The sequence below is a fragment of the Perca fluviatilis genome, chromosome 6 (genome assembly GCF_010015445.1).
Source record: "Perca fluviatilis chromosome 6, GENO_Pfluv_1.0, whole genome shotgun sequence".
In the NCBI taxonomy this organism is placed as follows: Eukaryota; Metazoa; Chordata; class Actinopteri; order Perciformes; family Percidae; genus Perca; species Perca fluviatilis.
In genome coordinates this window covers 14,721,859-14,744,043 of record NC_053117.1, presented here as the reverse complement: position 1 = coordinate 14,744,043, position 22,185 = coordinate 14,721,859, and the positions used below count along the sequence as shown (strand labels likewise).

General features: G+C 40.1%; 1 protein-coding gene across 4 annotated transcripts in view; it reads right to left on the bottom strand.

Moving 5' to 3' along the window:
- grin1b (glutamate receptor, ionotropic, N-methyl D-aspartate 1b) overlaps positions 1-22,185 on the bottom strand; it is a 75,730-nt gene that overhangs the window by 9,357 nt on the left and 44,188 nt on the right. For 2 of the 4 annotated variants that reach the window (XM_039802857.1, XM_039802858.1), the window contains 7 exons: positions 21,822-21,934; positions 21,581-21,729; positions 20,775-20,932; positions 20,508-20,669; positions 14,869-14,978; positions 14,640-14,785; positions 2,932-3,030 (listed from right to left, as the gene is read on the bottom strand). In XM_039802857.1, coding sequence (XP_039658791.1) covers positions 2,932-3,030; positions 14,640-14,785; positions 14,869-14,978; positions 20,508-20,669; positions 20,775-20,932; positions 21,581-21,729; positions 21,822-21,934 — 937 coding nt within the window. The remainder of the gene's footprint in view (positions 1-2,931; positions 3,031-14,639; positions 14,786-14,868; positions 14,979-20,507; positions 20,670-20,774; positions 20,933-21,580; positions 21,730-21,821; positions 21,935-22,185) is intronic. The other 2 variants (XM_039802860.1, XM_039802861.1) reach the window with 1 other exon arrangement.

The window sequence follows — 22,185 nt, the reverse complement described above, 5'->3', positions numbered from 1 at the left end:
GCATTTCATTGGCTCTGTACCTGTACTCTGCTAAATGACAATAAAGTTGAATCTAATCTAATCTAATCATGACAACTTGACTTTAGCGAAGACAACTTAACCTGTCATAAATATGTCATGACAGGCCAAATTATCAAACTTTAATAAACTATTAAGCTTTGTGTTAACATTACATTACACTGTCATTAAGAGGTTGTCTTTTACATTGGCTGTCATGAGAGCATTATAATTGTGTCATGAATATTTTTCCTTGACCTCAAGTAAAGTGAAACAATTTGAACCTGTCATGAAGTTTGTTTTCATCATCAAATGCTTATATGACAGTGTCATCAATAATATTCATAACCTCAAGTTAAGTGGAACCATTTGGATGTTTTAAAAGTTATAAGACCAGTTTGACGACAGTGAATCCAGTACCAAGGTGATTTAATGAATTTTAAACAGATAACGTTAGCTTTAGGCTAACGTTTCTTGTTGCTAAAACTAGCTTACTAAAGTAAACGCAAACTGTAGTTAGCTGCCGTTAGCCAGTGAATTCAGTTAGCTGTACAGCTGTTAAATTAGCTGACTCAGCCCAGGCTGCTAAGAGCCAAACCCGGAAAGAAAACCCTTCTCAGTCGTAAAACTGGTCTCCGCTTGGTCCCATCCATTTAACGCCGTGCTTGAGCCATGTTACTGGTTACTGGTTGCACGGCGTTTGTCGTTCGACTGGTCATGACTGCTTGTATACGTGAACACTACTGCCTTTATAATCTATCTTTTTAATAAACTGTCTGTACATTTACAAAGTTCTCAGTGCTTCGGTTTACATGTAGGGACCCTCATTATGCTACCGTTGAAGTGTGGTGCTATTTTGAGCCTTGTTAGTGGTGTAAAAATAGCGATTTCTTTTCACTTCCCCCTCTGCCCTGACGACTAGCCTTATAAGCTAATCAGCGGTTTGCGCTATCTTGTTTCAAGCTAGAGACACATTTGATTAGCATGAAAACATATCCCAGAGAACGGTCGACTCGGTACACATATGTACACATACCCCTAGGTTCATTTTCCGCTGAAATTGTCCTTTAATGACAACAGTCATGAACACTCAAAATGACTACTTCATGTTCATGATAGATGTCATGTCAGTCTTATGCACACCCCTTCAAATAAAGTGTTACCATTTGGGTTTGATCAGAAACTGTCTTTCATATCTCAGTAAACTGGATGTTTTGGGGTTTTGAGCTTTTGTTATAGATTCAATAATTCTTTGAGAAAATAATGAACAGATGAATAGATAACTAGTCATCAGCCCTAGTAGAATTACTGTATCATTAACAGTGACTGGACTGATGATTAATTATATACTTAAGTTGAACAGGAAGTGTGTTTTTCAGTCTAAAGGTCAGTCGTGCTTGCAGAGGAGGACAGAGGCAGTGTGTGTGTAGTACAGCATGTAATCTGGACACCATTCAAATCCACTGAGAGAGGAAAACATTCATATAGAAAATAGAGATGATCACAAAGAGAAATGAGTTAGAGTCTGACTACCCTCCCTCCCCCATCACCCCCTGAGTAATCAATACTGTACAGCAGTCTGCTACTGAATATTCAAACATCTTAATGAGCTGCAAAAATCTGTTTGCATATTCAGTAACAATTTGATCCCTGGTCTCTGGGCTTCTTGCTCCATTTTGAAATTAAATAAACAGGATATCGTGAGGGAGACGGGATGCAAAATGGCCGACTGCTGTGGATTTTAAAGACACAAACGCAGAAGATTTGGCACATTTCAGATCTCTAAGCTGCTTCCCCCCTGAAAAAGATGTCACAGTTGGTAAAAAAAAAAAAGCTCTCTATCCTCTACAGGGGTGGACCAACCTTGTTTAACAGTGCAAAGAAAAAGAAACCTTTGATTTTGAACAGACACATTTCTTTCTGAGGCTGAAAAGAAGTGGAGCAGGCGGTGGCCACAGATGGGTCAAAACTATAAACACTGACGACACAAGTGAACTCAGAATTTAGAAGGGAGCAGCAGAATTCGACTCCGGTGGAGACTTCAGAGCTGAAACAAAAGAAATTTATTAGCCGCCATTTATACCCAGAGACATCATCTCTGTCTCTGGCAGATTTAATTCACCAGCTCCTAAAACTGTCGCCTCAACGGGACGCTGAAAACGAGACGAGTTAGAGGAGAGAAATGAGTCTCTGCTGGCTGACCTGTGAGGACGAGAGAGATGGTCATTAGTGGAAGGAGAATACATACTCTTTAAGAAGGTCTGTGGGATGCTTCATCAACAGCGATGATATGAAGGGACAGAGAGATGACAGGAGAGGAAGACATAGAGGACAAGAGAACTAAGACAAACTACAGCACATGGAGGATGAGCAGACAGACAGGACAGAGACAAACAACAGGACAGATAGGACAAAAACACACAAAAGGACATGGAAGACGAAGACAAACAACAGGACAAGAACAGAGAGGAGAGACCACACAGTCTGACCCTCTTCACTTCTCCTTTGCAAGAGGACGACTCGGAGTGAAAAATTAAACCCTGACGGTCAACAACCCTAACCTGATCCAAACACTGTCTGTCTGTCCGTCTGTCTGTCTGTCTGTCTGTCTGTCTGTCTGTCTGTCTGTCTGTATCCGGATGGAGGCGAGAAAATAAAGAGTGCTGACTGACAGACGGGCGGCCATGATGAGTCAGCAAGGAGATGATGGAGCTGGAGATGAGATGACAGGAGAGGAGATGAGAAGAGGGGTGGAGAGGAGGTAGGGAGGAGAGGAAAAGAGAGGAGAGGAAAAGAGAGAACAGGAGAGGGAAAGAGAGAAGAGGAGAGGAAAAGAGAGGAGAGGAGAGGAGAGGAGAAGAAAGACAAATGACACACGGAAAAATAGTTTTTGATGCGAGGAGGAGGAGGAGGAGGTGGTCTTCATCTCCTTACCGTGGCATCCCCGGAGGCCTTACGGCATTTGAGGTCGGAGGTCGAAGTGATGGACCTAAAAGAGGTTTTGGACTCGGGCTCTGCTCTACTTTTCCTATCCTAAAATAAATGATACGATAGGTGCACACAAACATTAACACACACACACACACACACACACAAACATTAACACACACACATCGCTGCCATACTAATACCTCTGAGTGGTGTATAATGAAGTATGATGTAGCTAGTAACAGTGTATAGTATAGTACAGTATAATTTAATATTGCATTGCATAGTGTAACATAGTATAGTACAGTAATAGTACATAACGTGGCATACAGTAGTATAGTGCAGTATAATAATAATATAGTAAAGTAACTGTACAGTGTAGTGTAGTATAACATATTAGAATAAAGTACAGTATATAGTAGCATAGTGTAGAAACAGTATATAGTAAGTGTAGTATCCTATAGAATAGGTAAGGGTTAATGTCCAATGAGTAATTCATTACCTCATAATGAACACTTTGAAGGGCATTAACCCGCCTATACCATGGTCAATGTTTTTTTTTTTTGGTTTTTCTATCAAAGTCTAGTTTTTTAAACAATAAGTCTATTTCTGTGATAACACCTGAGGGTTTGACTAATGCCTGGCACAATCATTCCCATCCCATAAGGTTCTTATGCAATTCAATATGTTGTTCACTGCTCCAGTAAATAGGATGGACCTTAGATACGACCTAGCAACGGGAGATATTTATATAGTCCACTCAGCTCATACAACCCTTTGGCTCAGCTACAAGACGTGAGCCAGCTAATGTAACGCTAGAAAGATTCAAAGTCAACAATATTGTGTACGGTTGACAATCAGTAAATATAATTGACAGTATTTTTAAAAACAAGGCAAGCTAGCTATCCAGCCATGTCATTGTCCCCAAATCAATATCAAAGGGAAAGGGATGAGAGATGATCGCTGTGAAATAAATTCAGTTCAGAGGGGCAATGTAACTTACTTCTTGCAGCTTGTGTTTAGTGCCATCCTGTGGTGTTAAGAGGACGAGACACTGAATGACAACACAGTGTTGGAAATAACAGATTCCCATTTTCTTTTTCACTTAATGCATTCATTTAGAACGGTAAAAGTCAGTTTCACCTAAACTTGTTAATAGGTGTCCCATATCACTTTTTAGTGGACACCCTGCAGCCAATCAGAATTTCACACAGACCATGGTATAATATAAAATAGGCACAGCATACATTACAGTATACTAAGGTATAGTTATGTATAATTGCATAGCTTAATGTAATATACTAGTAGCATATAGAGTAGTAGATACTATAATATAGTATTGAGTTGCATAGAATGTTATATATTAACTGTAGAACCTATAGAATAGTATACAAATGGCATAGATTAGAATAGTCTGTATGTTGATGTGTGTATATAGTTATATAAGTACAGTAGGTGTGTGTGTGTGTGTGTGTGTGTGTGTTTGTTTATGTCCCACAGACTCGCTATTTTTTCAGATGAAATGATGTTTCAGTAAAAAGAGCATCAGTCTGTTTTACTGCCAACAGCCACAAACACACATCAGCATACAACATGAGGCTAAAACACACAACACAACAGGAAGTACATCACAGGAAGCGGGGGTGACGAGGACTGAATGATGCAGTGATGATGATGTTTCTTCATCCTAAACACATCGGATCATTATACCAACACTCTGCTGCTATAATGCCATCTCACCTTGTGTGTGTGTGTAACATGAAAAAAAGGGGGAGGGGGGGGGGGGGGGGGAAACAGTAGCACATGGATGATGGTGTTTCATCTCTGACATCATATACAGACATCATCAGTTTGACCTTTGACTCGTCACAGTGAACAGTCAGATCAGGGCTGGGTATCAACCTGAAATGTTTTTATGAAAATCTTTATTAGTGATGTTATGGTTATTATTATTATTATTAATAAGTATAACTCTGATATTGTTTCTATATTTTCCTCACTGTCATCAAATCCCATGAAGACCAAAAACAGGTGTCAGATTTAAAAAAAAAAATAAATAAGAAGAAAAATAACATTAGGCTACCAACAGTCCACTATCAGCAGTGGTGGAAAGTAACTAAAGTAACTACAGTTAGTACATTTACTCAAGCACTGTACTAACAGTAAGTAAGGTAAGGTTAGAAAGGTTAAGTTTAAGATACTTGTACTTTACTTGAGTATTCCATTTTCTGCTACTTTATACTTCTACTCCACTACATCTATATTGTACTTTTTACTGCACTAGATTTATCAGCTTAACAGCGTAAGCTACTTTACAGATTCAGGTTAATAAAACAAAATATAATTAATTAATGATGATGTCTCCATCAGTGTATAAAGTCACTGGAATCAGCTGAGGTGTTTAATCCCAGGAGTTTAGTGACGAGCCTGGAGCGAACTATGGTGTTAAATGCTAAAAACTGTAGTCAATCAACAGCAATCTCATATAGCTTCCTTTCTTTTCCAGGTGAGTGGTGTGGAGGATGTGTGCTACAGTTATGTTTGTCAGTTGGGACGGTAGGCAAACTGTAATGGGTCCACTGTGCTGGGTAGTGAGGGGCAGATGTAATCCTTGACCAGTCGTTCAAAGCATTTCATCACTACAGAGGTGAGTGCTTTAAAGTGCTGTGCCACTATTTACATTCAACAGGAAAAATAACTTGAATGTGTCCTTGTGCGGGTACTTTTTATGTTCCGGTATAGGCTACTTTCAGTAGAGAGCAGAATAAGATATATCAGGGTTTGATACAAACATGATACTTGTTAGTATTAGCTAGTGTGCTACATGATTAGAGTCTTTTAAAGGAACACGCCAACTTATTGGGAATTTAGCTTATTCACCGTAACCCCCAGAGTTAGACAAGTCGATACATACCCTTCTCATCTCCTTGCGTGCTGTAACGCTGTCTGACGGCTCCAGCGGCATCAGCCCATAACAGAACAGGCAGGTGAATGGTTCCAGTAATCCTACTGCTCCGAATAAGTGACAAAATAACGCCAACATGTTCCTATTTACATGTTGTGATTTGTAGAGTCACAGCGTCTACAAAAAACAACGTAACATGAGACACAGCCATCTTCTAACCGTAAACAAACCGGGAACTATATTCTCAGGCGGAAGAATATAGTACTTGGGCGGAGTGATATGCTCGCAGCAAGCCTGTCTGAGAATATAGTTCCCAGTTTGTTTACGGATCTGTGCTGGGCTAAGCTAATGCTGGAGCCGTCAGACAGCGTTACAGCACGCACGGAGATGAGAAGTGTATGTATCGACTTGTCTTATTCTGGGGGTTACGGTGAATAAGCTAAATTCCCAATAAGTCGGCGTGTTCCTTTAAATCCCTTATTAAACACACAAAATGTAATTTTCTACTGCTAGGGGTCTCAATCCCATTTAGGACTCTTTCAGTGTTCATCTTTCAGGAGGTTTTTACAAGGAGCCAAATTATCCACAGAGGTCTCCTCCTCCCCAAAACAACGAAACTGGTGTTTAAAACCAGTGATTAAAACCGGTGATTAAAACTGGTGATTAAAACTGGTAAAAACACTGAATAAAGTTAGCCTGACAAGCCAGACCCACATCAAAATGTTGGGTCTGGGAACTCACCATTGACGGAGCTCAATCCGAGGGGCGGGATAAACTGTTGTCTTTCAAATTCCCTCCCCTGCGAGCCGAGCTGATGCTAATGTTTTCTCTGATAACTTAAGATCCAGACGTCCGATGACTAAAATCCTTCTTCCCGTTAAAATATAAAGGCCCACCAAGATCTAAAAAGTGTATTGTAAAAATGAGGTTAAAAGCTGGATAAAAAGTCAATTTATGACAGCTTCTGGCACACAACCAACGCTGACGCATACACAAAGGGGATATTACGCCATCTACAGTTGCTGACAAATGTTACCCACAATTAACTTTAATAAAATGACAGATGTTTTCTCCGTTTTTCTCCGACATAAAAGCACCAGTTTTTTAATATAGTTTTTTAAAGTTATATATACACTTACACATTTTTTTATTGTTGTTTTTGGTTTCATGTGCTGTTTCTTCTGTAAAGCACTCTTTAACCTTGTTAAGAAAAGAGCTATATAATTATCATTTTTATATAGTAGATATAATCACTGCTGGTTTGAGGCTACACATGGGAATTGATGATAAGAAGACAAATACAAAATACTTTATATAACAAAATAGAAAAACATATTTAACATCAAGTTATTGTATTTTAAATGTCTAGTACGGTTATAATAATAATGATAATAATAATAATACCCAGCCCCGGTTTGGAATCCTGAAACACATTCAGTTCAAAACGAAAATAAAAATCAATAACACATTGATCATGAATTCAAAGCCAAACTGGGTGTCAGACTGATAGATTCTGACACAAGTTCACGAGTTCCCACAGAATAAAACATATTTCTGGATCAAACATTAAAGTCCGCAGTGACAGAGCAGTGGAAGACAATCACATGAAAAATAATAATAACACCATGAACGCCACAGAAACCCTGTCCTCTTCCTCACTTTGAACTAAACATCATTAACGTGTCCTGAATGATTTAGATCCGAACTGCAGGTCTGCTCATAGGGTCTGCTGCTGGCTGCAGCTTGTCTAAAATACCACCTTAACCCTTCAAAATACCACCTTAACCACCCAACACCTTCACTTACAGTTAATGATGCATGACATTTGCTGCTGGGGAACTAACATTCATATGAAATAATTAAGAAATTGCTACAGAACAAGGTCAAACTGAAGCTGCGCAAAATATTTAAAGAAAGTGATGCTAACAAGTCTGATAGCAATGCAATTATCCACACAAGGGGACAAGTAATGCTAACAGTTGCTAGCGAGCTAACAGATGATGTACATGTTGTACTCTGGTGGTTCAAAATGGTTAAATCCCAGCTCAGTGTTTGTATTGTTTACATGGAGCTGTAGTCAGACAACCAATATCACTCCTCTTGCGTAAACCTAACCAATCTAACCAAAGAAGGCAACGAGTACAAGCCAATCAGAGGTAGCGCAGGGCGGGTCACGCCTTCGCCATCATGCCGTGATGTCGTGCCTGACGTCGACTAACTCCCAACTAAACCAAATATGGGCAAAGAGGTGGAGCGTCAGTGGAGCTGAAGCGGGCCAAATGAAGCCTAATATGTTGGCTACCACCTGTCACTCAATGCCTGAACGCCCTTAATGATGCATAACTTAAAGTCTGAATATAATTTAAATGGGTGAGTTATGTAAAAATGCACCCCCCTCCTCCGCCCCAACATTTGTCATGAAGGGGAATATTAGCTATAGAGTAAAGGCTGTAAAGACATAATTCTGCTGTAAAGTTGGGCATTTTAACACTGGGGTCTATGGGTAATGACTGCCTTTTGGAGTCAGCCTCAAGTGGCCAGCACCGGAGGTTTGAAATACTTACGTTCCTGTTAATATATTTTATTATAGACCATAATATCCTGTCATGTCACCATGGTTACAATGTCCTGAATGATGAGTTAAATTAAAGAGGAGCTCAGTGAAGGTTTCACCTCCTCCTGTCTGAATAAGGCTTTTACCACCAGAATATAATGTGCACATTCTCAAAAATTAAAGCTTAAAATTCTTACTGGTTGTGGACTGCACTCACATAAACAATCCTCTTCTTTTAAGGCCTCCTCATGTATCCTCATCAGTGTTTCCTCTCCCAGAGCTGCATTGTTTAATGTGCTAATCCTGCTCTGCTAACTCCTCGCCTCAAGACACAGCTGTTTGAAGTGCTAATCATCCTCCGCTAGCTGCTAGCCTTTAGCCGCTAGTGTTTGAAGTGCTAATCCAGGCGGAGAAGTGATGATTATTAATGTGTTACTGTCAGACAGCCCAGTCCAGCTGCTGACAAGGCTGCACAACATCTGGAAACAGAGAGCTGGGTGTATGAATTTGTGTTGTTTCTCTGAAGAAACTGTTCAGTTTCCATATATAAGCAGAATCAGACAGACTTTAAATTAGAATGTGTGTGTCCATGTGTGAATGAGCCATCTTTAAACAGAGAGACCAGTTTCCTCTTAACATCAGGATGTTTTTTTCTCTTTCATGTAGCAGTTATCCAATGTTCCCTATTTAGATCAATAAAGAAGATATTTTTAAGGTGATCATTTCACCCGTTAGCTACAAATCACCAAGTGTAATTATGAAATCCTTATCTTAAAATTACGTTCAAAACTGCTCTTGCTATGATGAGATACTAAAGCCCATTTGTTCTGAATATTACGTGCTCTGGGGTCTCATCTATAGCCGTTGCAGTGCACAAAAACGGGGCGTGATTGAGGTGTACGCCACCTCCCGTGTAAAAGTTATGATCTATAAAAACAAACTTGATGGGAGAACGTACGCACCTGTACCTAAACTCTGACCCATGTGTACAAACATCTTGGAGACGCAGACTGTGAGGTGGTGAATTGACGCCAGATTGTATATATTTGATCTCGCCTAATATCAAACATGAATTATAGATCCACGTTAAACATTTAAAACAGCAGTGTTATGGAGTCGTTTTGGGGATAAGACAGTCTCTACATTTCAGTCAGTCTGGTTGATTCTTGTGAAAGTTCAGAAGCTGCAGGTTGATGTTAAAAATAAACTATGAAAATGTTCTATAATAAATAAGTGATTGATGCCTTTGTATCTCTTGTACATGATATTATTTGATGACAACAGCATGCGTCTACTACATTGTGTCAAACTGTTTGCATCAACTTCATGTTGTTTACATGCTGATGCAAATTTATTTTCTCTGCTGTTGTTCAGTTTTTGTTCCCCCACAGAGTACAATAAAGTTTCATTCAATCTTTTATGAGCTCTAAAGCTGCAGCAGTCACTTTAATGATGCAGTTATTTTTCAAGGACAGACACGGTCTCTGCTTCATTACAAATTATGAGTGTGATGGAGACACTGAGGTGACGTCTCCAACGATGAGACAATGTCTCCGCGGCAACAGACAGTCGTTTGTGCCTGTCAGTGACATCATGCAGGTGATGCAGCTCTTAGTATTTAGTTTCACACTGCAGATGAAGAGAAGCTCTCTGACTCTCATCTGCACAGATATTAAATACTACAGCGCGCTGTTATATTATAATATTATAGGAAACCATCAAATGAAGAGACGCCGCTTCAGCTGTTCCGCTGTCAAAAAAGATTTAAATAATACTGAGGTGACTGCAGCCTCAGTTTGCTGTACAGATGTAGCATGAAGGAAACTATAAACTAAATATCGGATTGGATTTGTTTGGCACAGACTCAATATTAAAATACAGTACAATGCTGCTCTGCCAAATGTCTTCAAAGGAATGAAACGTTGATAGTAAAGAACAGTGATTTAATAGTGATAAAGGGATGGTGCACTGCCAGGCCGGTGGGCAGTTGTAGCCGCGCTAACGGCTCCTATAGTGGTCTTTGCTCCAGTCTGGCACCGGACACCCTGCGATACCATCCAGCTCAGCGGCTCGGCGCGCTATTTAGGATTCACAAGGAGGAGCAACGCACGCGGCCACGGGCGCATGCACGGGATGCGTGTGTGTAGTGTGTGTGTGTGTGTGTGTGTGTGTCCTACCAAAGCAGAGAATTAGCTCCACACATAGTTCAAAACATGCTTTTAGGGATATTGGAGTCAAATATAGTGATTGTGAAGTCATAATGCAGCAACAAAGTAATCTGTATTTTCTGTCTTTAAAAAACTACTAATCGATTAAAGGTTAAGGCTGGCGATAGTCTGTATTTTTTAATCAATAAATCCCATTAAAGACCCAAACCACAGCCTGATGAATCTTCTTCCTCCATAAACACATCAATCAGCAGCATGTTGTTAGAAAGTGAATAGCTAGTAGTACAGAGGTCATACTGTACATACTACAAGTAGCTACAGTGCATGTAAATACGTAAGTCAAGGTGCATTCATTTTCTACAAATTGTTTTAAGACTGACTTGAAAATTTTTAAATCGATTCTTTAACCCCCAGGTCACCAACACACATTCTATACGCATGTTAAAGATTATTTTTTCAGTATAAATAAATGGGCTTAGGAATGTTGGAAAGTATTAAGAGACAGCTTTGGTATTTTCATGATCAATAAATGACAACAAATGTTATAATAAAATATAACTGTTTGTGTAGAATATAACGGTTATTTTTTTATATTCGAATGGGGGTCTCGCCCAGGGTGTAACTCAATGTAGAACCGCCACTGTGTACAGGAGCCCTGTTTGTGTCCTCTGGGTGTTTTCCACTGGTCTCAGACCAGCCAACAACAGGAACACATTAAAGTTTGATATGAAACACAGAAATGAATTTCTGAGCTGATTCCTCTCTGTTTGTTCTTCTGTTAGCAGATCTGAGATCAGCGTGACTCACAGCTGTCATCAATATAGATCAGGCACATATGTAATGTAATGTGTATTTATACTTACATTATATGTATGACTGTTTATGATTCACAGGAGAGCAGAACACAGAGCTGAAAGCCTGTTTTATATATTCAGATAGTCCCATGACAACATGCTGTATCATTTGATTATTCTCCTAATAAAAAGGTGAGTGAACTTAAAGCAGGAAATGTTATTTGTTGTTTGTTTTATTATTATAATTTTTTTGTCTTTATGTTTCCATGTTGGATTGTTTGTGTTATGTTTTTCTTTCCTCTTTTTCATGTTAAATATGTGTACAAGACAAAATCAAAACTGGTTCAGTTTTTACAGTTTTAGATTATGTTTTTATTTACTTTTATTTCATGGGTCTCCACCATTTGCAGGGCTCAATCCGAGGGGCGGGACAAACGGTTGTCTTTCAAATTCCCTCTGCACGTAATAGGATAGCGCTACAACCAGGCAGAGCAACGAAGAAGGTAGCAGAGGTAGTTGATAGATTCAACTTTTGCCGTATCCGGTCGGAAAAACTCCGAACACATCTTCCTTTTTTTAAGAATGATTTCTGTGCCGTTCTTTGTTCTTTTCTCAAAGAAAAGCTTAACTCCAAGTCTTCCAGAAGACCGCTGTACCCAGCAGCAGCAGCAGCCATAAGCCCGCCCACTGACTCTATACACGATGTGATTGGCCTGACCAGAATTTGTTTTTTCCAGCTCGCAAGCCAAAGGAGAGTGCCTAGACCCCCCTTGCTGCAAAATAAATTTGCTGCCACTAGGGTGCGTCTAGATTTCTAGGCTAATGTGCTGTAAATTCAGCCTTAAATCTGTGGTTATTATCATGATGGTATGCAAAAGTGTGAAGTCATTTTCAGTATGAGTCAGACTCAGAGAATCTCTTGTTTGTTTTTTGTTAGATTTATGGCATAAGTACCAATTTCATATTATGTATATTTTAAGCATAAACAGTAAACATGCTTATGTTTGTGATGCTTTTCTGTTTTTCCTGTTTTTTCAGAAACAAAATCTCATTTCAGCTCCATCAATATAGACAGAATAACACATAAACAAGTAGAATCCTCTGACTTCATTATGTTTCTCTGCTGCTGAATCCAAGCCTGCAGTCGGTACATATTCATGTTTGTTAACAGCTAAAAGGATGAATGTATTAAGAATGAAAATGACTTGGTAGTATTTGCAGCATCTCGTCAGTAAATCAACTGTTGGGCTTCAGAGCAGGAAATTATTTTTATATCTAACGTGTTGTCGTGACGACAGTGAAGCAGCTGGCGGAGTGAGCAGGAGGTGTGTGGACAGAAAGAGGAACCCCTGTGGACACCAACAGTCCTGGAACTCAACAAGTGGTCTGGAAAAACGCCTCATGTTGGTTTTCCCATGATGCTTCAGTGAAGCTCTAAACCACAATCTAAATACAAACCTGGCTGCTGCGTCTCTGAGATGTTACAAACAGAGATAGTGATCCTGGTTTCATTGGACAGTTTGTTGTATATCAACGCCTGATATTTCCAAGTGTTGTTGATACGTTTATTATTCCTGATTAACACATTCAAATCTTTATATTTCAGAATTATAATTGGTTTGGTTTGAATTTGTGTTATTAGAGCTGCTAAGTGTTCACCCAGTTTATTTGCCATTAAATTAAATAGCACTTTATCTGGATTAAATCTTTAATTATTGTCCTTGTTTAAAATCTTCCAATTTTTTGTAAAACATTTTTCATTTGACATTTCTAAAGCTGCAACATCCGTTTCTTTTTCTCTGGTTTGTGAATCTAATTCGAGGGAAATGATTAAATTATACTATAAAGACAGGACACAGTTTTATGCATTGATTAGAAGATGCACAGCAGACACAGCAGTTTGTAACAATTATTCTGCAAACTCAGCCATGTGAACCCTGTACTGATTTTATTCTATATTTAGCACATTTTGCATTTTAATGTGTAAGTTCATTAGCCTGGAAATCCAGACCCAAATCTGAAATATTAAGGGTCTGGCATTGAGTAATGAAAATGGCCCAACTCGAGGGGCGGCACCAAGCATGCATTTGAAAATCTCACTGCACGCAATTGGATAACACTACGACCAATCACAACAATACACAGGGTGACGTATCCAGAGCGTACCCATACGCTTAGCTACCAGCGGAGCTAACTGGTAGATTAAACTGTCGTCATCTGTTTAGCTAGCCTCTGGCCCGCCTACATCAGATACACCAATGTGATTGGTGCAGCTCGGCTACAAGTGCATAATTAATGAGCATCATTACTCAATGAGTGACTCGCTGAGCAAATTCAAATTGTGCTCTCGTATAAGTTCATTAGAGCTGAAAGGAATAATAATAAAAAATATGAAAAATAAAATAATTCATCAAAAACACCAAACATTCCTTTGTTTCTCTGCTTTTCACTGTGTTATATTATACTAAACTTAATATCAACACAAACTATGAAGACGTCACCTTTGTCTTTAGGCATTAATGTCGGTTTCTCAGATTCTACAGAGCAAACGATTAATCGAGAAAATAGTTTGCAGATAAATAAAAAATGAATTGTTAGTTGTAGCCCAGAACATCAGAGCAGTGATCCTCTTTTCCTTTAACTCACACTACAAAGATAAAATGTCAACGGACTCCAGACAGATCAACTGATCAGCATGTTGGTATGTTGGAATGTTAGTCCAACTTATTTTCTGTTCTCTTTCTGTTTGTTTGTTAGTTGGCCACAAAACTGTCACTAAAAAGACAAAAACAAAATTTGCATCCCGTCCCTGATCGATCTGAACTCAAACATTAAAGTAACTTGAACTGTCTCAGTTCCCCCTCACTCAGCATTCATAATTTAGCCTTTAACCTTTAGCCTTTAGCTTTTAGCTCGGCCCTGTCATCTACAGCTTCATGGTAAATATGAGCAGTAACAACAGGTTCATGGTGATAAACTCCCTGAAATGTAATCTAATGACATCAAACACAATGTTATTACTTTCACATAAAGAGGGCGCCTCTTCCATCGATAAATACAAATAGAATAGTATTAAATTCAAATATTTTGCTCCTGGGAAATAAAATAAAATAAATAAAATAATGTGAACAGCAGCACAGAAGAATATAAGAGCAGACAAAAGAACCGAGCAGGTTAAAATACATGTACACAGTAGAGTACAGTACAGTAGAATATAATACAGTTAGAGTAGAGTAGAGAGTACAGCAGTGTAAAGTACAGTAAGTAGAAAACAATAGAATAGAGTCTGGTACCTGCAGGTTTTTCCTCCAGACGTTCACAGCAGCAAAGGCGAGCTGCATCTGTTTCCTTCGAGCGTCTTTGTGTCGTTTGTAAGCGATCTCGATGAAGATGAGGAAGATCCCGGCGACGATGCCCCCGGCAACCAGCATGAACACACCTAAGGAGGACAGCCACCATCTTAAACATTCATCAAGAACAACAGGTTTCAGTCTCACACCGGTCGGTAGGCCTGTTTCCTACCTGCCATGTTCTCGAACGTAAGGGTAGCGGGGGCGTTGCTCCTGGAGTCACACTCCTGGTATCGAACCCACGTCTTGTCCAGGTCCTCCATAAAGCCATTCTCATGTGAGCTGAGGAGAGACAACGAAATGTACTGTGATGTCCAACACACGCCGAGTACGACCAAATTTATAGTCAGAGTCATTTATACGAGTTATACAAGTATCAAATGTAGATTATTAGCGGGGTACTAGCAAGGTATCAGTGGGGCACTAAAAAGGTATAAGAAGGTAATATCTTTATCAGTAGGGTACTATAATTTTCAAGCTAAATTATGTATTAATTAAATATACAACAATTACAGAAGTTAGTACCTACGTAAAAGTATATATAAATTAGGGCTGTGCATAACGCGTTAATTTTTTTTTTTTTTTACAATTTTTTAAAATTTATTTTCCCTTCACTCAGCTTTGCGTCGTGCCTAACAGGCTACTATTTTGACCCTTTGCCGCACTTTGCCATACTTCCTCTTAACACATCCTGCTGCTGCAGGAATTGCAACGTGGATTTTGGTGCCTCATTCCGGTGCCACTGATATGCCTGCGCTTCTCTCTGATGCTCTGGAACAGACGTTACAGGCAACAGAAACATCGCTGCATGTGACGCTAGTTAATACTACACTTGACAGCAGCTAACGTTAGCCTACTGCTAGCTAGTAGCTGGATTAAACACGGTTACAAGGCTGACAGCTAAAGCTAAACGGTGGAAAGTTTGTCTGTATTCCACTGTAGAGGATTCCGACACCGGGATGTAACAATCTGACATCGGGATGTAATCTGCAGCTGCCGTTGTCGGAAAAACAAAGACGGTGCGTTCAATGAAACTGGTAACTTACAGCCTCGTGGTACATTCAAAGTTATTGTTAAATGCCCTTTTCCCATCTGGTGGTTGTTTTTGTCATTCAACAGCTATTTACTAGTGAAATAAGTTATTGTTATAGTTATTACATTATTATTAAATCATTTAATTTTGACCATATGGCCTTAGCAATGAACAAGCCGTTCTTTAATGTTGCTAACTGCTGTTTAGTACCCTTCTTTTTTTTTTTTTTACTTTCTTAAAAAGTATCGGTTCAGGCACCGGTAAGGCACCGGTACAGTTTTAAAAGTACCGCTTTAGCACCAGTATCCAAACCAAACAATACCCAACCCTAATATTGACTCTAGATTCAAATGTGTGACTAGATTCACACATTTTTCTTTTGTTTACAGTAAATAAACAAATACAAATCTTAAAATCAAGTTCATAAAGTCACTTTCTTTGCATTCATTTGATTCCCAATCAATATACACTGGTAAGAATTGCTTTGCATTGTTAATATGTACTTAAAAACAGTTCTGAAATGCAAAATAATAGAATTTTAATCATGTGATAAAACATGCGATTCATTGCGATTAACTTTAGAAATTCAGCGATTAATCGCGATTTTAAAAAATGTATCGTTTGACAGCCCTAATATAAATACATAAGTGTGGGTATCAAAATGTACCATGAGAGAATCAGTGGGGTATATCAGATGGGTATCTTCCTGTATCAGGGTATCAAAAGCGTGTCATGTGGTATCAGTCAGACAGACGAGTAGGTGGGGTATAAGTATGGTCTCAAAAGGCTATCCAATGGTATAAGTAGGTTATCAGCAGGGTATCGGAAGGAAATCTGTGGTGTATTTGAAGGGTATCAGATGGGGTATTAGCATCATCATTCGGATAGCAGCATATGAAAAGGGTATCAGAAGGGTGTGGATAAGCTATTAGAAAGGCATCATTATATCAGTAGGGTGTCAGTAAGGTATCCATAGGGAATTAGAAAGATATCAGAGAAGTATCAGTGGGGTATCGGTAGAGTATATGTCAGGTACCATACAGGTAGGGTTGCAAAATTCCGGGAATTTTCAAAGTTGGAAACTTTCCATGGGAATTAACGGGAATAAATGGGACTTACTGAATTGTTATTGTTGGGGACCAAGAAGCTGGTTAAACAGTGATTTGGCTCAGACTGAGCTGACTGCAGAGACACAGGGAAGCCAAGACAAAGGATCTTGGCCTACATGTGAATCCCAAAGCCAGTTTCACCAAACTCCTACAGGCAGAGTCGCCAAGATGGAGATTCTACCTTCACCACATGCTAGGCAAGGCAGACTGGTGGTGAGACAAAGAACTGCTTCACACCTGTGAGAAGGTTGCGCTTTCCCATTGGCTGTCGGGTCTTTGAATGCACCACCCCGCCACTAGGAGGCGGAGGTAGGATAAAAGCTGTCGGCACTGTGTGTTTCTTTCTTTCCACGGTGACCCAGGTCACTACAGGAAGCACTCTAGTCCGGACTAGCTAGCCAGCATCACCTCACTGGTCGAGTTTGAGCTGGGACAATTTTTATATCAGTCTGATATACAAAGGGGATCCGAGGAAATACTGGCTGGGCATTCCCTCTATCTGCAGCGGGTTTAATCAGCCTGGATTCAAGAAAAGGACGGCGTTCTGTTTCTTGCTTGTCGACCTGGATTACGGCTCGTCCACTGCTCTGGGGCGAAACGGATCGTTAAACTCTGGCAAGACATTTAACTGACAAACAACGCACAGTAAGGCTTTTACACAGTTCTGGGCAGATGTTAGATCTAGTGCGTTTTGGTTTGTTATTAATGAGCAAAGGGTTCGCCACCGCTTTGCCATTAATCTGATCTGATTGTAATCATGTATTGGCCATATCTGGTTACTAATCTGTTTCTGTGAATGTATAACTGATCATTATACCGTTTGATTTTTGTTGTGTTAAGTAGCTGGGTTAAAACCGTAAGCGCTACCTGCTAAACAACTCCTTTGAAGGAGTTTAGTTAGTGTCCGCGAGATAATCGCGGTGAATCAGCTGTTAGCCACTAGAGTGGTTATAGTGGCTGTTTCCCTCGGTAAATCAAAAGTCTCAGTCTGTCCTAACTACACGTGGGGTCCAGACCCAGATAATGGCCAGAGGGAGCTGGCCATTATCTATAACTAAGATCAGAGTGTTTCTTTTCTTTTCCTCCTTTATTCTGTTCCTTTTACTAACCCACACACGGACACATAAGCTAGCCACGTAGCTCCCGAGCTAACGCTGCTAACTTTAACCACGTGGGGTTTGTATAGCGCTAATAGCATGGATGTATTAAGAGAACTGGATACAGTGTTCTGCGGGAAGCCCCGTACGTTCCAATGAGAGTGCTCAAAAGCGCATTATGCAAACATGGAGCTCGGCTTTTCCGCATTCTTGGCCCATGACGTCACGGTGGACACGCGCACTAGCAACAATTTGTTTGTGTTGTCTTAGCAACCGGTAGCAACATGCTCGTTCATGAGGTTATCTCTCGTGGCTCTTACAAGTGGCGAACTCATGAACTCGCCGTTTTCATTGTCTAAAATATTCACTAACGTTAAACATTGTGTTTTCGTTGTTCCTGATCGTTTACATGCTTAGCTAAATAAACGATAGATGTATTTAGCTAGACATCCAAGGAGATTTAATCATTATGTCGTGCTACTAGCTAGCTAGCGCTAGCAGTTAGCCTGCAGTTTCGGGAACAGAGCTCATCCACGGCTTCATCTCTCATCCACGTTACAAGCTTTACAGCATACAGCCCTCGGATGGATCATAAGAGAGAACCAAGGCCATGTAATCACTATGTCTGTAGTAACGTTATGTAGGCATGATCTTAATACAGCCATGCTAGCTAACCCTGATGTTAGCAACTAGCTAGCTAGCCGATAGCCCCGCCAGTTTGGGAAACGCTAATGGCGTTACATCCACGTAACAGGCTTTACAACATACATACATCCCTCGGATGTATCATAACTTCATAAGATAATACCATGGACGTATTGATAGAACACATGGTGAATTACAACCATTAGCTATATCCATTATTACAGCTAGATATGGTGGCTCGGAGAACAGTCGTATGGCGTGCGCGCAGTCCCGATGGGTCTGCTCGCGTCCATTATGCGGCGTTCATCATTTCAAATTTAATAATTCTAGATTCGCTTCTAGTGAATGTTAAAAATGTTAAAAACGTAACGTTTTAAACAAGGACCCTTTCATTGTTCAAGCTGGTAGGTCTATATACCCCGAAACGAATTATCCGCTGAAATATAGACGTTTCTTTCGCCATGTAATGTCTATGTGAAAAGTCTTTCTGGGCCATGGGGTGCAGTACCACCGTTATCCGCTAAGCCCATGTTGGCATATAGACACGGCGCTCTTCCTGGGGGCTTGGCTAATAGGATATTTAGCATATGGTATAAACGTGCGCGTTGCCTAGCAACCCCCACCTCGGCTTCTTCAGCCCCTCTCCGTGCACTCAGCACCACTACCGCCCTCTTGAGGCTAAATGGTTTGTGCAGCTCACAGGAGTAGCCATTTTTGGAGTTGTTTTTGTATTAGAACTACATCTCGACACCGCCCCCTCCTCTTTCACTCTCTCTCACACACACTCACACACACGCACACACACACAGACACACACAGACACAGACGTGTCCACAAGACATGCTGCTTTTGTTTTGCTTTGTTTGGTTGTGATATTGTAAAATGTATATACGTTTTATTATTGAAGGATTATTGATTGGCTTCTGATAATTGTGACATTAATAAATTCGATTGTACTTAATTAGCAGTTGCTGGTGATTATTTGTGTATTTGTTGTGATAACTGCTGGTTGAACGGGTCGCGCTCGAAATCACCCCTTCCTTTAATTCCTTTTAAAGGATTTTTACAGAAATGAGACTGTTCCACAGTTTGATTATTGGTCCCTGACAAGCAGGGTGGTGCCCCGTTTTGATTGTTTGTCGATTTGATACAGTTATTAATAACCATATTCATAACTTTATTAATATTGATAAAACATCTTTTGATAATTTGCCAATGATCAAATCTGTACCCTACGTGAATCCAACATTATAATACTGTTACTCTATAACAGGGAACATAAATGTAGTTGAAAACCCCATCTTGCAGCATAATCTTGGTTAAAGAACCTGATTTAATGCAACTTCAGTTGAATGTCCTCACTATATTCGTCAATGACATGCACACACAGTAATCAGCATAGGCTACTACATACTTGCCAACATTTAGGTTTAAATACATAACCCATTGCTATTAACCTATGTATGTTAATTGTATAGCCCACTTGTTCTTGATAGGCTAGAAACAATAGACAGCGCTGATGGTTACCTTAGCATGCATATAACCATAACAATAACCATAGTAAATCAAAGGCAGCATGCTAGCTACCTTCATATGTTAAGCTAAAGGTCAATGGTTTGGGCTACTACTTAGCCTACTGCAGGGCTATTGAGGCCACACCCACTGCACAGATCATTTCTAAAATCCAACATTCTACAGCAGATTAAAGCTGATTGAAGACAGATTGAAGACAGTACTGCATTTGAGCCCAAGGACTACATCCCATCCAAATCCCCATAATTTCCATTAATTTCAATGAAAGTTTCCAAATTGGAATGTTTCCAAAATTCCCCAGATAAACTTTCCATGGAAAGTTTCCGGAAATTTAGCGAAAATTTTTTGCCCCATTTGCAACCCTACATACAGGTCATATGAGTGTGATTTTTACCTGAGAATAGCCAAAGAAACGTTCTGTTTCCACGGACTGTCTTTTCTCATTCCAATCCCAAATCCGGAGCGAAAGAAAAGCTCTCCTGTCGTCACCAGATCGCACTTCTGTGATGCCTCGAACTCCAACACAGCGCTGTCCCAGATGAAGGCATGAAGCAAACTGCAGGAGGGCGAGGGGGCATTAGGTATGAGTTAGGACGACACCAGTCTACAGTACATTACACTGCTGACATACAGAGACTAACTAACTGTATAAAGTGCCTACTTGTCTCTGACGGCTTGGATGGCCTCAGCAGCGCTCTCATAGTTGTGTTTCTCCATGTGCCGGTACATGGTGCTCAGCTCCACCTGCCGTCTGAAGTAGATATCCACCGAACTCTGCTTCACTGTGGCGTAGATGAACTTATCTGATGGGTTACGCAGCTAAAAACAACCAAGAGTACACCACAGAATACATGGTCAGGAAGCAGGTCACTGTCAGAGATTAATGTCTCCTGTGGGCCACTGTAGGTGTCTTACTGGGTGATTGCTCCTGGTGCATCTTTTTCATCCAGAAAAGGCTTCAGTGCTTTTCTTTAGTATTCTTCTAATGAAGAAATACTCTCCAGTTCTGATATAACTGATGCTATTGCAGCATCAATGCTAACCTCTTTATGAGCCACCATTGTTGTTTGTCACACACACGCACACACACACACCTATACCACACCGTAGCTATCAGTAGCTCCTCACAGGACGCTGATTGGCTGGACGACGGTAGTTTAAGATCATCATCAATATTTGTAGATTGCATAGCCTGTATCCAAGTAGATTGTATGCCTATACAAATCAGCCACCTATCACCTGGTAGCGTGATTCCTCCTCCCCTCTTGTTTTGTTTTTTTAAAAATATAACTGTATTTTATAATTTTCTTGTAAAGCCCTTTGGTCAACACCTGTTGATGTTAAAAGTGCTCTATAAATCACTTTTACCCAATGAGAAAGGTAGAACCCCAAAAAAGAATCAGATTTGGGGGCAAAAATAATCAGTCAGAAAATAATACACAGAATAGATGACTGATGGTGTCTCACCCTGGGGTCATTGATGCCAGTGATGCGCTCCTCAGGCCGGTCCAACACAAGGAAGGCTGCCAGGTTGGCAGTATATGATGCTACAATGATCATAGCGAAACCTGCCCACACCATACCCAGAATCCTCGCTGAGAAACTCCTGGGAGCTCCTGCGCACAAGCACACGTACACGCACATGCACATTATCAGTGTAGTAGGAAGGACTGTAGGACAGGAAATGTGAGACCAAAGGAACACCAACCTTCTCCTATCCCAGAGTTCAACAGTACTCCCCATGAGAACCACATGGCAGAGGACAGGGTGAGGGCGTCTTCTTCTTCTTCTTCACTGTTTACTTTAAACCTTCCAAACGGGCTGCAGAGGCACACATTACATAAATATATCACATTATATACTGTATAACTGTTATTATAATTTATTGTATTCAAGGCCAGGTTCACATTTTTAAAGTGTCTTCAAACAGAACTGACAATACAGTTGTTGGTTGCTGTAATTGTTCCTCCTGCTCATACTGGCCACAGCAAAGATCTTCTTCAAACTATTTCAACGCAAAATACAGAAATATATACTTTAAAGTAGGGCTGCACAATTATGGCCAACATGAT